This window comes from Python bivittatus, unplaced genomic scaffold (genome assembly GCF_059951505.1).
Source record: "Python bivittatus isolate LINGU-HERP-01145 unplaced genomic scaffold, Pbiv_v1 ctg000080_np1212, whole genome shotgun sequence".
In the NCBI taxonomy this organism is placed as follows: Eukaryota; Metazoa; Chordata; class Lepidosauria; order Squamata; family Pythonidae; genus Python; species Python bivittatus.
In genome coordinates, this window is record NW_028277035.1 from 88367072 (window position 1) to 88383588 (window position 16517).

The 16517-nt window shown below is 41.5% G+C and overlaps 2 protein-coding genes across 3 annotated transcripts; both read right to left on the reverse strand.

The window, feature by feature from the left end:
- Positions 1-1651: 1651 nt before the first annotated feature.
- LY6G5B (lymphocyte antigen 6 family member G5B) lies at positions 1652-6704 on the reverse strand. Its single transcript, XM_088134716.1, has 3 exons — positions 6659-6704; positions 5032-5211; positions 1652-1977 (listed from the first exon to the last, which is right to left on the reverse strand). The coding sequence occupies exons 1-3, from the start codon at positions 6702-6704 to the stop codon at positions 1790-1792; spliced, it is 414 nt and encodes a 137-aa protein (XP_087990842.1). The 3' UTR covers positions 1652-1789.
- LOC103056206 (cholinesterase-like) lies at positions 6336-15862 on the reverse strand. 2 transcript variants are annotated; one of them, XM_088134546.1, is made up of 5 exons: positions 15782-15862; positions 11166-12671; positions 10076-10239; positions 9584-9663; positions 6336-8968 (listed from the first exon to the last, which is right to left on the reverse strand). In XM_088134546.1, exons 2-4 carry the CDS (start codon positions 12635-12637, stop codon positions 9611-9613), a joined length of 1689 nt encoding a protein of 562 aa, XP_087990672.1. In that variant the 5' UTR covers positions 12638-12671; positions 15782-15862; the 3' UTR covers positions 6336-8968; positions 9584-9610. The 2 variants fall into 2 exon arrangements, with proteins under 2 accessions (XP_087990672.1, XP_087990673.1); XM_088134547.1 differs by having other exon boundaries at positions 6337-8968; positions 10082-10239.
- Positions 15863-16517: the final 655 nt, after the last annotated feature.

Genomic DNA, 16517 nt, shown 5'->3' on the forward strand with positions numbered 1-16517 from the left:
AAAACTTCTTCCTCATTTTTTTCCCACTCTGCCAAACACCCAGCAGAATGTTAGTTGGTAAATGTATTTACTTGCAAGGAATCTAAGTTGGGAATCTAGGACAGATGAAAGAGAAGCACTCCTTCATATGGCACAGTATTAAACAATAGAATTTGTTGTCAGAAGATGTGACAATCAACAGCTATCTGGCATCATGAACTCTAAAGATGATGTTCAACATCAGTGCAGTTCAGAATATAATTTTCTGGGGAACAATAGCTGTTGCCTTTGTATCTTCTTTATAATCTTCTCAGAGGACTCTTAGAGCAACCCCATGAACATATAAGCAGAAACATCAAAAACAAGCTGGCCCAATTCTTGGAAGAAGAACAAGTCTTCAGTGCCTTATGGAAGGCTAGTCAGGTCAGGACCATCTGAATCTTGGGAGATATGGTGTTCCACAGAGCAGGTACTATGTCACAGAAGGCATACTTCCTGGGTCTCACTGCATGATTTGTTTAATGGAGGGGATCTGGAGCATGCCTACCCTGTCAGATCTCGTGAGATGAGCAGAAATGATTGGAGATAGGCAGTCTCACAAATAACTGGGCCCTGTGCCAAGAAGGGCTTTATAGGTGAAAACCAGCACCTTGAATTGCACCCAGAAGCCCACTGGGAATCAATGCAGCTTGCTGAGAGGTGTTACCAATGTAACACCCATAACTATCAGCACTGCTGCATTCTGGACTAGCTGTAGCTTCCAAGTGGTCTTCAAGGGCAACCCGATGTAGAGTGCACTGCAGTAATCCAGATGGGAGGTGAGCAACGTAGAAGTAAAAGTAGTGAGAAAGTCAGAATTTCCTGAAGGACTTTTCTAATGTTATGCATAGGGTACAGTTATGCACAGTTGGTCCAAATACAGAATAGATAAATTTGAACTCTCTTCCAATTATAACATCCATATTGTTTGATAAATCCACTCCCTAATATCCCAGGGGTAGCAATGTAAGAGCTGGAATACCAAGGGGTCAGAGAACTGTATTGCGAGGCTCCTTTTTTGACTTTAGGTCAGTGTTGACTCCTGGCGACTGCCTGGACAAGTCCCTGCAGTTTTCTTGGCAAGATGTTTTGGAAGTGGTTTGCCCTTGTCTTCTTCTTCTTCCAAGGGCGGAGAGAGAGGGACTGGTCCAAAGTCCCCCAGCTGGCTTTGTGCTAAGGTGGGACTAGAACTCATGGTCTCCCAATTTCTAGCCTGATGCCTTAACCACTACACCAGACTGGCTCTATTAAAATAACTTCATTGAATAAAAACAGTACAGGAAAACTAGAAGGAGGTGAAATGAGAGAGGGAGGTGAGTCACAGCTAAGTTAAGCTTCCAGGAAACCTAGTGTGGATTTCTGCTAGACTGTACTCTGGCACAACAGAGCAGTGTTGAAGTGGAGGAGAGATGGAAAGGAAACACCCAGAAAGAAAACTGAAATATTGTGGGAGAGAATTTATCTTAAAAAGAGTCACTGGTGGGAGTTACAATTTTTTTTTTTTTTTTTTGGAGAGATGGAGTCTACTTATGTATGAAATACTCGATAAGGAGGTAAAGGCTGTGATGATTTTTTATTTTTAAAATAAAAATATTATTAATATTATATATTAATACATTTCTCCTTCATTTTATATGAGCAACGTAGCATGAGTGCATTTCCTTACTAAAAGTAAAAATGAAATTTGCGTCTGCTCAGGGGCCGTTCCACACAGACACCCGGAGTAAAGGCAAATCTCTGAGCATGCAAGTTCTTAAAAACACAACCACTGTCAAATATCATTCTCTGAGTGGTTACACAGATCCTTGATGCAGCAAGTGACATTCACAAAATAGCCTAAGTTGCTGTATCTTCTTCTCTGTGCATAGTCTTTAATGCTAGCAGAACAGCCTTCCATTCTGTATTTCAGTTTGTTTTCTGCAAAAAGACACCAGGATTGAAAGGGAGAAAAGATGAGATGTCACTGACAATTCTTTGGATATTTTCGGAATTGATAGGAAGAACATTATGGCTTCTGCAATGTATCGCTAATAAGTGCAGAATTTATTGCAATCATGGACCCGTAGATTTTAATACAACCAAGACCATCGAAGCTAATACTGTACAAGAAATCCATACAAAAGTAAGAATGCAGTTAAAATAACAGAGAACCCCAAAGATAGTTCTCCCTAATATGATTGAATTATTTTTTTTAAAAAAGTATCCACCTTACAGGCACTTTTAATTTGAATTAAGAAGCAGAAAAAATGCCAAAATATTGGTGTCTCTTCCAGCTGAAGTTCTTAATAAAGGGAGATGGAACCTCTCTCTGGATTCTCCAACATGTAATATCAGGAATTATGGTCAACTGCTTCAGTTTCCTTTATTCCAGAAGAACAAAATATTTCATTTAATAGAATCATGCTGAATTGACCAGGTAGCAAAGCAGAGGGAAGCCTGTTCAACAGCAACAAAAAAAGGTAAACAAGGTATCTGAAAACAGCTCATGTCTAGGGGGCTGATAATTCCATAATTTGAAAAAGAGGAGGCGTTTGTATTAAATCTTTGATGGTATGACAGTTTCAAGCTTCAGTGGAAGATTAGCCTTGCTGGTTCATAGGTCTGTTTTGCCCGGCATTCTATTCCCACAATGGTCTACCAAACCCAACAGGAAACCTATCAGCAGGACATGGGCACAGGCACGTCCTCTGTGACACACACACACACTTTCTAATAAGTAATCAAGCAGTTAAAGGGATGTTGTAGCACTGCTACAAGACATAATTCAGCAAAAGCATTCAGTGTTTTGATCAAATAATATTTTGATAGGAAGAGCCAGCATGATGCAGGTCTTGGACCCATCTCCTGGTTAAGATGGAGACTTATTGGTTGCAGGTCTCCTATTCTCCCTGTTAGCTTTAGAGAAAATGTCTTATCTTGGACTACCAGTTTGTTTAATTGGTAGGGAGAAATTTGATATATTTCTCCTTCAATTATGTCTTAAACTTTGGAGGACTTCCAAAGGCTTCAAAAGCTGATTGTGAGAAAAAAAACATCCTTCATCTGCAGAAAGTGAAATCTTTAAAGGTCCACCTGCTGATAAACCTGGCAAAGTTGATATTTTTTAAAATGAAGAAGAATTGTTTTGTCTCCTGCCAGCATTCATGATACCCTACAGGTTTCTCATCTTGTTGCTTTTCAAATTCCTCACAAATGTATTTAGCTAAAATTGAGAAAAGTAACCAGAAAATTGTCCAGATCTATTTCATAAAGATTACAGAACTGTTGTTCTTATCAGTTGCCCCCCTTGTTTCCCAGTTCTTATAGCAAAGCTGCCAGTAGATGGAGGGGCTGCAAAAAAATGTGTTTTTAAATTTATTTTTCACCCAGGTTGTTGCAGAGCCTGATTCTGATTTGGGCTGAGAAGGAGTGACTTGCTCAAGGTCACCCAGCTGGCTTCTGGACCTAAGGGAGGACTAGAATCTGGATTTTCCTGCTCCTAAACCAGCACCTTAACCATTATACCATAATGGCTGTTACAAAGATATTAAAAGAAGTAAGGAAGGTAATTACAGAGCCTCAGAAGACAAAGATCAATCAACCTAAAGAAAGCAATCAGAAATGCACAAAGAAGTGGTGGATCCCCAAGATGAAAGAGTTCAGGTGCCATCAAGTCATTTTTGACTCCTAGCAGCCACATAAATAGGTTTTCTCCAAGACAACATGTCTCCAACCTGGTCTTTCAAGTCTTCCAATGGTGCCCCATCACCATTGCTGAGTCCATGTACCTTGCTGCTGGTCTTCCTCTTCTTTTCTTTCTTTTCACCTTTCCCAGTATTAGAGCCTTTTCCAGAGAGCTGGGTCTTCACATAATGTGTCCAAAGTACAATAATTTGAGCCTGGTCATTTGTGCCTTGAGTGAGAACTCTGGGTTGATTGTTATGATGATCCATTTGTCTGTTTTCTTGGCTGTCCATGTACTTTCAGGAGTCTTCTCCAACACCAAAGTTCAAAGGCATCAATTCCTATCCTGCCTCTTCAAAGTCTAACTTTCACTTCCATAGAGTGTCACAGGGTGGCTTGCACTATTCTGATCTCTGTAGACAGAGACACTTCACAGTATTTAAATATCTTTTCCAAGCCCTTTATGGTTGCTCCACCAAATGCTAGTCTGTGGCATATTTCTTGATGTTTCTTCCTTTACTGTTGATGGTTGATCCTAAAAGGCAGAAGCTATCTACCACTTTGATACCTTCATTATCAGTTCAAAGGTTGGTTGTTGTACCTGTCATTAGTTTGGTCTTCTTTATATTTAATTTTAGTCCCATTTTTTCACTGAAAGTCTGATTAGATATCATCAAAATCTCACTTATTAGATATCACCAAAATCTCACCAAAATCAATAATACTTTCTTTTAAGAAAAGTGGCATGTTTCTCTCAATAGAGCCTTTCTAAGCTAGATTTAAGTTGGCTACTAACAAATAGGTAAGACTTAATTAAAGAAGTGGAAACAGCATGATCTTTGGGGAAAATGACCATATTGTGGTGTAGTTCTTAACTATAAGAGAAATTAAAGTAGGGTATGACTGAACGCATATCTTGGACTTTCAGAAAGTAGATTTTAATAAACTCAGAGCAATGATAAATGGTATTCCATGGAAGGAGAAGCTAAAGTAAAATAAACTCAAGATGGATGGATGTTCCTACGTAAGGAGATGCTAAAATACAACTGTAAATGATTCCGGGGAGGACTGAATGGAAAACAGCAGAAGTCTGCACGGCTGTGCAAGAATTTTAGTAAAGATCTGAAAACAAAAGGATACTTAAGGAAGGTAAAAAAAAGGGGAGGGCAATCACCAAAGAAAGATGCATAGAGATAAATAATAGAAAGTCTAAATTGGAAAACAACAATGGGTGCCAAATAAAGCAAAAATTTTTCAAATATGTTCTACAACAGATGTATTGGTTCTTATTCTTCCTTAAGGTACCCTTCGTAATTGTACTCAGGATCCTTGATTATTATAATTCTTTGCGATATTGGAACACAGCTCTTCTACAAGATTTCAACTTACGGAAAAAAACTTGGATTGCAATGCATTTGTTGTTATTTTTTGGAAAGCATATATTCTCTTTCTTACTGCAGCCTTTCCTGGGATCCTCCCGAACACAGTAGTGGCACTTCAGACTATAAGCTGCAAGGGCAGAAAGACAGACTCAGCTGGTTCGATGATAACAAACTATCTGTTTTGTGTTAGGGTCTCATGGTCTTTGTACTTTTTGGAATGTATTGGTTGTAAAAGTGTATCACTCTCTTGAAGATGGCTGATAGATGAAGGCAGCCATTTCTTGGCACCTCAAACCCTCCAGAATGCTTGCTGGGGAATTCTGGGAATTGAAGTCCACTCATCTTAAAGTTGGCAACATTGAGAAACTCTGCAGTAGAGTAATGATTTATCATCATGTATCATTGTTCACAAATGTTAGGGTGGGAAAAGGCAATCACTGCTGGAAAGATCACCTTTTGTTGGGGGGGCTTTGAGTCATCTGGACTCCTGGTCATTAGTTTTCTTGGTAAGATTTTGGGAGTGGTTACCCTTGCCTCCTTCTTCCTGGGGCTGAGAGAGAGGGACTGGCCCAAGGTCACTCGGCTGGCTTTGTACCTAAGGCGGGACTAGAACTCATGATCTCCTAGTTTTTACCCTGGTGCCTTTTAACTATTACATCAAAACATCAAAAAATCAAAATCAAAAACTATCACATCAAAAGATTACCATACTAAGCTGATTATTTTCTGTCTCACCCTACTGATTTATGGTTCTTCCTCTTAAAAAACTGTCCTCTAAATTAACAGGTGAATTCACCTTATTCTGATGATCAAATGACCTCTCCCTTAACTTTTGTTTAGCTGAAAGTTCTTTTCTGACAATATTAAGTTCAACTTAATTGAACGAATTGTGTGAGGTTTCCAGCCTCCTGAATGGGCTTATGGTAAGAGGGTCCACAGAGAAAAATCTGTCCCTAATCAGACCCAAACTATGATTGAATATTTGAAATGATCAGATGGATCAAGCATTTTCATTCAAGGCAATATAACACATTTGTTAAATGATGAAACAAAGAGTTACGTTTGGGGTTTCTCCAGATATTCCTATTTATCTGATTTTATTTCAATGGGAACAAATGGAGAAAAATTAGACTTTCAGAAAATGAAATGGGAAAAGATGGGGGAGGGGGCTCAGATGAATGTTTTCCCCCCTGATCTGTATTTATTGGGTGAACTTTGTGAACCCATGCCTGCTGTTTTATCCCCTCCTCCCTCCCACTCTCCTTTTCTTTTTGTGCTGTGTCTCTTATGTAGTAAGCATTGTCTTCCTTCGGATCTGAGAACCTTTTTTGGCTGATGAATCGGGTAAAAATGGTTGAATTAAAACCATAAGCATGTGGTATGCTCAAATCACTTAGGATGACTTGAGGACATAAACTAAGCCACTTGCAGGAGAGGAAGCATGCTAAAAGGCTGTCCAGCTGTGTTTGGGGTTCAGCCCCACCTTGCTAAGTTTCTGAGAATAAACAATGATCTGTTTGAACATCATCGATATGTATCCTTTATTCCTTTGAGCCTGGGTCATGAGATATTTTTTTCAGAGGTCAAAATGGTACTTGAAATTGCTGATGAAGAAGGGTCTAGAACGGCCCTTTTCTGCATTACCGAGTAACCAAAACTAGCCCACTCAACTGAAATCTGGAGGAAGAGTTTTCAAGGTCGAATGGCACTGGTCAAGGTGGTGGCTCTCCTGAGTAGGTGGGGGAAGAGAACAAAGAGTGATGCAAATGCTATTCTGGAATATATTAAGAGCAGCATAAAGTCCAGATCTCAAGAAGTAATTGTCCCGTTCTGCTCAGCCTTGGTTGGGCCCTATTTGGAACACTGTGTCCGCTTCTGCCACCTCAGTCCCACCTAAAAAGGACTTTGATAAATTTACAAAGCAGAGAGAGTTCAGAAGAGGGCTACTACATGATGGATGGCTAAACAAACTGGGTATGTCTAGCCTGCAGAACAGAAGACTGGAAGATATGATAGCAGTCTTCAAATATCTAAATGGTTGTTAGTAGACCTGCTCTCTGATGCTCAGGAGGACAGGTCCCGAGCCAATAGGTTGAAACTATAGAGAAGGAGATTCAAGTTAGATATTGGAAGGAATTTCCTGATGGCAAGAAGTATAAAACAATGGAATAGGTAGCTTCCTCTGAGGTCCCTTCCAACTCTATTATCCTGTGCCCTCTGAGCTTTGCATAAAAACTATCTGGTATCATTCTGCTTGTATTTTATTCATTAAATACATTGGAGCTCTTTGGATAGACACACAGGCTTATAATTAAGGTTAATAATTTACACAGGAGCCTTTGAGGAGCCATTTACTAGGGCTGATGAGGGCAATATATAATATTAAGACAATTGTGCTGTTTTTGTTTGTATCAATTTCTATCTTTCAGTGATCTTAGGAGAGACACTTTATTCTATCAGGAATAGGGATTATTCACAGGATGCAACTGTTCTGTCACCAGAATGAGCAGACAACTCTTTCTGGAGGTCATAAATGGACATTGTCTTCTAGTACTTTCTTCTATTACTTTCACACTCAGCTTCAAAGCAACCTCAAGCCATATTTCTCTGTTCCACTTCTGAGATATACCTTTCCCTGTTATGTTACTCGGATGTTCCTCTCTGTTTGAGATAAAGTCCCAAACGGATGTTTCAGTTTGTTGCAGGCTAACCTCAACCATTCATTATCTACTTCACAGAGGAAAAACCACCCTTATATCTGAGCCAATATTTATCATGTACTTATTTATTTATTTATTTATCACAGTTATATAGCTGCCCATCTCACACAAAGCAACTCTGGGCAGCGTACAACAATTAAATAAATAACAAGATAAAAAGGTTCCATAATTCACTTTAGGCATAGAACCTGAAATAGCATAGTGGTCAAGATCTTTGCTTAGCCTGGTGAAACTCTTCTACCTCAGGTAACTGATGAAATGGTAGATCCCTGGACTTATTTAAAAACAAGAACAAAACAGTAAACCAGCAGCCTTGTCTATCCCAAGAAAATAATGTTACTGAGCTATTTCAGCAATGGTGGTAAAGAGTGGTACAGAATCTATTAGAATACAGCAGGATATAAAACATTTTTTTTTTCAAACTAGGATGCTTGAATAGGTTCTGCAAGGGACTAAAGGAAAAAGACAACATTTGAATGCACTAGTCTCAGAGGCACACTCAGCCATACACTTCTGCTTTGATGCTGTTCTTTTTTTCTCACTTCTCTGCTCACTAGTGTTTGTCATCACTATGTAAACTTATGTGTTTACAAGCAGTCCACATAAGAGGACCTGGGTATCTTTTTCTCACTATCACTCAAGTTTTCTTTCTTCCCACAGGCATAAAACCCAACTTCCTATCTGCTCCCCAAACTCTAACAAACATTTCCCAGACAGCCCATGTTTTCTAAGTGCAGCTGAAAGCAGAGAGAGCTAGAAATCTGGTAGGATTTCTAACTTGTTTAGCACAAGAGCAATCACAGTTACATAACACAATAACATAAGAAATCTTCCCAAAAGGTTTGTTAAATATTGCTGCCTGTCAAAAAGAAGTTATTTTGTACAGAACAACTAATACCCCAGAAAACTCAAAAATAGCTTTTTCAGTCAAAATGGAAGCTTCATGTAACACTCTCTAGTATGGTTCAATGAGTTACGCAAACCTAGAAACCTGGTTAAATCGGTGTTCTAATTAAGCATTTATGCAAACCCAGAAGAAAGGAGATAGAGGCTCTTCTTCAGAAAACTTTGAAATCCATGTTCAAAACATCTTGAAGAATGCTGTTCTCAAAAAAAAAAACTAATCAAGATTGAACCTCGTTAGAAGTTGGATCGAAGATCACCAGAGAATCCCAGGACCGTAGGCTAGATAGGGAAATTAAAAAAAAAAAATCAGGAAAGAAGTCAATGACAAACTCTGCCTATATGGTTATTAAAAACAAAACAAAACAATGTGTCCATGAAGTCACCAAGAGTTGAGCACTTAAGGGAGCCTTTAGCCCAGCTAGGTAGCAGCATCTAGCTAACCTAAGCTGATCTTGCAAAGCTAAGCAAGATCACATATGATTCGTACTTGGATAGAAGATCAACAAGAAACATCAGAGATACAGACCAGAATATGAGACTGAAAAAGTGTCTGGGAAGAAAGCAGTAGCAAGTCCCCTCCACAGAAAACTACCTGGATGTGTCCATGAAATAATCAAACTTGAGTTCAAGGAAGCATTACATTCTGTTATCGATATGCCCAGTGACCCCATGTCTAAAGTAGATTCTAACTCACACATCCATATATGCATGGAGGGGAGTTGTCACTCAGTGGGGGTTGAGACTATGCACCTGCAATCTCCATCTCTCCTTTAGTTGTGTATGATTTTTAAGCAAATCCTCTCCATTCACACCCACTTTCAGTTATTCTCCATATATCTCCTTTCCTTTATTTTCACACACACACACACCCTCCATCCAACACAGTAAACTTGCCCGAGAATTCCTTTCATTATGTTCTGGTCAGTTCTTGTCTTTTGTTTGGCCCGATGACACGGCCTCTTCTTGGGCTACATCTGGAAAAGGGAAAAAGAAAATAAACTACTGGACCCACCGCTGTATAACTGTGTGATTCCACAATTTACATAGTAATTATACAGCTACACCAGAGTTCAGTGGAGTTTCCTTTATACAAATGTTCTGCAGAAAACAACAGCATAATATCACCATACTTAAAATGATACAACTGCCTTGACCATTTTCAGGCCATTCAAGTTTTAATCAAGTCATCATCCAAAACTTTCAGATTTATACCATTCAGTGGCCTAAGGCTAGTGATACATGCCAAAACACACACAACACTAGAATATGCAATTTTGGGGCCAAATGACGCTGAAGGCATCCCTGGCAACTATGTTTGTTAGGAAGAAAAAAATGGATGGTGTGAAGGGATTTTGGTTGACACATGGGAATGGAATAGTAACTCACCAATACCTGTTGTGTTATAAACATGGGTTGCCAAAAAACTGCAATGCTCAGGAGGCAAAAACTGCATGATTCGAGGTGCCTCAGTGGTGATATGGAAGACGTTCTGCTCAGTGGCATTGTAATGTGGCCATTGAGCTTCCCCAGGTGTGGATTTGGTGGGATTCCTGTCAAGGAAATAAAATGATCATATTACAGAAAACAGTCAGACTGAACGGCAAGATCAAGGATAGAATGACTGACATCTCAACTTTACATTGTCTCCTGAGCTGAGCATTTTCAAGTGTTATTATTGTTGTTTGCTTCTAAATCATTATTTTCAGTAGCACACGTCAGCCATGAGGCAGATCATAGCGCCTGGAGAAGCACATCTTCTACTCATTCCTTTGGGAAATAGAAATGATGTGGACCAAAATTTACTTTGACAAAACTGTCATTTCAGCATCAGGGCTTTTTGCAAAGATTAAATCATTTTAATTTATATTCTGCCTTTCCACATATACAGGTAGCCCTCACTTAATGACCATTCATTCAGTGACTCTTCGAAGTTACGATGGCACTGAACGAGTGGTACTTATGACCAGTCCTTGAAGTTACGGCTGTTGCAGTGTCCCTGTAGTCATGTGATCAAAATTCAGGCGCTTGACAGCCCACCTGCATTTATGACCACAGAGTATGCTTCAACTTCCCCCCAGCCACCTATCTCCCCACATCTCTGCCCTTTTGGCCACCTTGCACTCCACTGCCCCTGCCACCCTGCTGCTGTGTGCTCCACCACCCCTGCCCCCTGCCGATCTGCACTCCATCACCCCTGCCACTCCCAGCTGGCCTTCACCATCTTCCTCCCACTGTTGATGAGGCATCCCGTGGCTGGCCCTTTGCGAGACAGCTGCTAGCCACGTGCAGCATTTCTGACTGGCCCAAAGTCACCCCACGAGCTCCTTATCCATTATTGGTCTGAACTGAGTCTCCCTGATCCAAGACCAACACTTTAATTCCCATACTGTCTATCTAATACAACTATCAGAGGCCCAGGTTTATGGAACAAATGCCCTGGTGCTGTGCTTAAGTGCATCTCCCAAGATTGTCTTACCCACTCCTGGCAAACTGGGCCCAGTAGTGCATCACACGTTGGCTTAGCACCATGTCAACTTCTGCATTTGATTGATTGAATCCTGGAAGTGATGAGAGCGTTCCAAAGAGATAAGGGACCTCAATTCCATGAGCTGCACCCATCCACGCTTGCCAAATGGAGGTAGGAATGTGGTGGTTGAAAGAGTAAGCATACACAGAGCTCCCAGTTCCTACCATCCTTGCAGCAATTTCAGTTAGCGGGCACACAAAATAGTGATCTCTGCTTAAATGGGCCAAGATCTGATGGTACAGATCTGGCCTGTGGTTCTCTTCATTGTACTTAAGTGCTACAGCCCTGAGAATATCTTCTTCAAGATGTCTTTTTAATATGATGCTTATACCTGGTGTGATCTGCTCCCAGGTCACAATTTTGTCCTCTTCTATAATATTCAGAATTTGAGGTATAAAGACTGAGCCATCGTCACCTGTAACACCTATAAGTAGTGGTTTTGCTGGAGTTTTTCCAGTCTGTAGAAGTCTCTTTGGATCTTCAGGAAGGAAATCCCCATCGGAGATGGGTAAGAAGAAACTGAAATTCTTAAACATACCAACTTCCTTATTTTGGAGACAGCTCACTGTGGCACTGTGATTCCCTTTAGTGCAGTTCAGCATTCTAGCTAAATAAAGGGCACGTTGCTTGATGTTCTCAGGCTGAATCGAAGCCCAGGGTGCAGTGGGAGCTCCACTCTGTAGCACAGCTCGGGCAAAAAGGGGTTGGCTTACAGGGGACAGGAGGTGGAAACCCACAGAGGCTGCTCCAGCACTGTGACCAATGAGAGTCAACTTATCTGCATCACCCCCAAAGACAGCTGCATTCTCCTTCAACCACTTCAGAGCCTGATATTGGTCCCATAAACCCATATTCCCTGGGATTTCTGGTGGGAAGTAGAGAAAGCCCCAGACCCCCAGCCGATAGTTCATTGATGCCACAATGACATTCTCGGTAGCAGCTAATGATGCCCCATTGTATAAGTCCAAAGACGCTGCACCAACAATAAATCCTCCACCATGGATCCAAACAAGGATAGGAACTGGCATGGAGGGCTGGGGATGAGGCACCCAAATATTGAGGAAAAGACAGTCTTCAGAATGTGGCGTACTGGCAACCCACATATTTGAAAAAGGAAAGCCAAAAGAGGTCCTTTGGTGACAAGGTTTACCAAAGTGGGTCACCTCCAAGACACGACTCCATGGTTGATGTGGGACAGGTTTCTGGAAACGCAGTTTCCCTACTGGAGGCTCAGCATATGGGATCCCTAGATAGGCAGTTACAGCACCAGATCTAGTTAGGACTCGCATGCCTTTAATGGATCCACTGCTGGTGACCACCACAGTGTCACTTTCAGAGGGGGCACTGGAAATCAGCTGGCAGAAGCAAAGGCCCAAGAATGCAGGGAGGAGAGTAGGCATGACAGCAACTGAAAAGAACATGACCCAGGATAAGAAGTGATACCTTGGCTCTGATCTGTTGCAAGACAGAAAGAGAGACAAAAGTCAAACACACGCACACACTGTAAAATCCTGCCCATAGTTTTCATCACTAGACAGTGGGGTTCAGAAGGTGGCAACATCTGGCTTCAGAAGACAAACAGGGTTGGGGTTGGTTAGGATTTGGATGGGAATTCTTCCAGGAATAGCGAGGCTGTGGGCTAGACTGGGAAACAGGAAGGCCATCTCCAAAGAAGGAAATGGGTGACCACTTCCATATTTTTGCTGGGAAAACTACACAGCCATGCCAGTGAAGTGATCAGAAATCAAGCTTCACTCAAAGGATTCTGTCCATAATCCAAACCTGGAGACATAACAAAGTTTTAAATAAACAAACATTTGCAGCTGTCCAACAGCTGAAACAATAAATGTTTAGGCGCACATGAGAGTCCCCAATTGTAGGACAACCTCCATATCTATCTATCTATCTATCTATCTATCTATCTATCTATCTATCTGTCTGTCTGTCTGTCTGTCTGCCTGCCTGCCTGCCTGCCTGCCTGCCTGCCTGCCTGCCTGCCTGCCTGCCTGCCTGCCTGCCTATCTATCTATCTATCTATCTATCTATCTATCTATCTATCTATCTATCTATCTATCTATCTATCTATCTTACCACTAGATCTAGACCTCTGGCTGCACAAATTTTAATTGTTTATGACACGTCATATAGAAGAAATATCTAGACCTGATTTTCCAGTAAAGATTGCCAAACAAAGGAGAAAAGGAAATGCAATTATAAAACCAACAAATGCTAATCTTTCAGTATCTGCCCTCCATGACAGCTGAAAGGTACAACGAAGTTAACCGACCTTGAACTTCTTTAGCAAATAAGCTGCGGCTGTTCAACAAAGCTGGGGCCTTTGGCGTGTTGCATCTTCTTGTTTTGCTCATTTGGAGTAAAGAATTCCTACTTTTTAGGTTATGCAGTAGTAAGGCCTAATGATCCTCACTTAACAACACACAAACATATATACCCCTCCCCAACATTTCCAGTTTCACGGAAGATTCACCTAAATACAGGATTAATTTCCAAAACACTAAACAAAGTAACAGGGTGGGGGAATAAGAAGTTTTGATGCTAAAACAAAATCTTGACTTCCTTTCTGGGGCCACGTCTTCTTCTCTTTTTCCCCTAAAGCGTGTACCAGTTCTCATCCTCTGAAACGTACAGTACAGACTTTATTTGTACCACATCTGTTCTCCCTTGGAGATTGTGTTGCTTCTCAGCGACCTCAGCCACTCAGCCAAAAAGGGGGGGGGGGACCTAGATATTGAATTTACTAATTCTTACAGAAACAACCCAGTTGGTTGCAGCAGAACAATAAGTAAATGAATTAAGTTCTGGTACCAACTGTCAGAAGAAGAAAGGAAGTTGAGTGCTAGGGTTCTGGTTGCACCAGTTTGGAAGAAATCAAAAACAAAGGAAATACTGTTGGATCCTTGGAGAGACTAAGGCCAATGGAGCTAGAGATTAAGGAAGAAATAAAGATGCTTTTTAGACAGCATGGAATCAGTAAGGAAATCAGAACTGGAGGCCTCTAGAAAGTGGTGAGCCTGTCTCATACAGGAAAGGCAAATAAAATATAGATGAGTTAGGAAAGATATAGAGTTGTGGGTGCAGACAGGTATGCACACAAATGGGTGAGAAAGGAAAGGAGAAGAAGTTAGCTTGAGAGCAACAGGTAGGAGAAGCAAGACAAGGAAATGGTTAGCCCTGGAAGAGGCAGCTAAAGGAGATAAAGGGAGTAACTTACAAAACTTTAAGTTAAGGTAGAAAAAATAGACTAGCGAGCAAGAGGTAAAAAGGAAAATGCTCAAGGATTCTCCTCCTGCAGCACTTCCTGCAACCGACAAGGGGAGATGAGTAGTTTGTGGGGTGCAACAAATTCAGGAGGATCAGCAGTAGTTCAGCCAATCAGGATGGAGCAAGAGTGGCAAGTTTCCTCAGTGAGGAAATTGCCCAGTGGACCAGCTGGGTGGGGTGGGGGGAGAATTAATAGCTAAAGGGCTGAGAGAAGGAGGAGCAGATGGGATTAAGATGGGCCAGACAAGAGGAGGTCCAACCCAGGAGAAAGGATTAAGCCAATAGAAGCGAATATGTGTAGCTCAGGGTTGAACTGTGGAGTCCTTGGGGTTCTCAGAGCTTGGTTGTTTCCTTGCAAATCTTTTGTTACCCAACTAGGTAACATCTTCAGTGCTGAAGATGTTACCTAGCCAGGTAATGAAACACTTGCAAGAAAACAACCAAGCTCCGAGAACCCTCAGGACTCCACAAAGGATTAAGCAGCCAGACACACACACAAAGACTGAGGAAAACAGCTCTATTGAGCCTTTTTGTAGAAATCGTTGCTTGCTATGAGCTTGGTGCCAATAGAGAGGGGAGCGGGTTTGTTTAATTATGCCCTGGATTTTTAAAATGTGCTGCACCTTTAAGGAGATTTCTAGCTCTGGGTGAGCCTCTAAAGACACAAAGCTGAGTTCAGTAAACCCACTGAGTTCGGTAAAAATGAGTTTAAACGTATTCTTGTACTGGTGTGATACTGTTTGCATAGCTATACGTTTGTAAGGCAACCAGGACATTTTTGGGTGGAGGAGAGGGAACCGGGTAACAAAGGTAATTGTTTACCCGGTTAATTAATTCCCAAATAAACCGCCTTCCATGCCTGGGATCAGACAAGTGAAAATTCCTCCATCTCTTTCCAAAGGTCTCAGGGACAACAAGCCTCATACAGAGCACAAGTTTCCCCAGTGCCCAGCCCAGCCCAGCCCAGCCCAGTTATGATAACTATGCATTAATCAGCACACATGCAGTGTTGTTTCCCCAACACACACACACACCCCTCCAACCCTCCAAACGTTATTCTTCATTTTCTTTCTTTTTCCAAAAGATGCTAAAACTCCCAAGGGGACACAAGACTGAAATTAAGAGTGCAGCAGATCGCTCTCATTCCAACCCTCCCAATGACGACAGTGCCATCCTTGGAGTAACCCCCACCCCCTTTGGGCTGCACCCTATGACAGCAGCCCATAAGCAATTCAATATCCATCTTCTAGAAGAAGAGAGATGCCTTTTCTCCAAGGTCTTACCAAGCCCAGCTCTGTCCCTGCAGACCCTGTTCTTGTTTTTTGGTGCGGCAACACTGGGAAGAGCCAAGGGGAGTTTCCCCCTGTTGTTCCTCCTTCTGCCCTTTGGTACTGTTTGCTGCCCGCCTGCCATCTGAAATGGCCCCTAATAAACCTCCCACCGTGAGAAGACCTGGCTTCTTTTCCCTTTTCAGCTCTCACAAGTTCGTTCAGATTTCTCTCAAGAGGAGGGAGAGAAGAAAAGAATGAGGGTAATGGCCAGGGCTGTAAGTTCTTGCCTGTGAGCAAGAAGGCTGAGCTGAAATTCCTCAGAAGAACTTTCTCACAGATTTGTTGATTTCTTTTCTTCTTTCAAATGCATTTTAATCGATTAGCCATGCTGGCTGGGGAATTCTGGGAGCTGAAGTCCACACATCTTCAAGTGGCCAAGGTTGAGAAGCACTGCCTGGGAGGAACTTCAGGAAAATGGTTGGTACTATTTTCCAGCCCTGCATATGAATTGTGTGAGGTCTCAAGCCTCCTGAATGGGCTTGTGGTAAAAGGGTCCACAGAGAAAAATCTTGGCAGAAACTGACCCTAAAGTATGATTCAATATTTGAAATGATGACATGGATCAAGCATTTTCATTCAAGGCAATACAACACATTTGTTAAATGATGAAACAAAGAGTTACGTTTTGGGTTTCTCCAGATATTCCTATTTATTTCATTTTATTTCAATGGGAACAAATGGAGGAAAA

What these genes read in the sequence shown, in the direction of transcription:
- LY6G5B (XM_088134716.1), bottom strand. Translation starts at nt 6,704, where the DNA reads ATGCAGAAAAGGGCCGTTCTAGACCCTTCTTCATCAGCAATTTCAA. An exon ending in TTCTTCATCAGCAATTTCAA is followed by an intron (nt 5,212 to 6,658) that starts GTACCATTTTGA and finishes GAACCAGCTGAG; the next exon opens with TCTGTCTTTCTGCCCTTGCA. An exon ending in AAGAGCTGTGTTCCAATATC is followed by an intron (nt 1,978 to 5,031) that starts GCAAAGAATTAT and finishes ATTGTCAGTGAC; the next exon opens with ATCTCATCTTTTCTCCCTTT.
- LOC103056206 (XM_088134546.1), bottom strand. Translation starts at nt 12,637, where the DNA reads ATGTTCTTTTCAGTTGCTGTCATGCCTACTCTCCTCCCTGCATTCTTG. An exon ending in GCCCAGTTTGCCAGGAGTGG is followed by an intron (nt 10,240 to 11,165) that starts GTAAGACAATCT and finishes TTTCCTTGACAG; the next exon opens with GAATCCCACCAAATCCACAC. An exon ending in TTATAACACAACAGGTATTG is followed by an intron (nt 9,664 to 10,075) that starts GTGAGTTACTAT and finishes TCCCTTTTCCAG; the next exon opens with ATGTAGCCCAAGAAGAGGCC.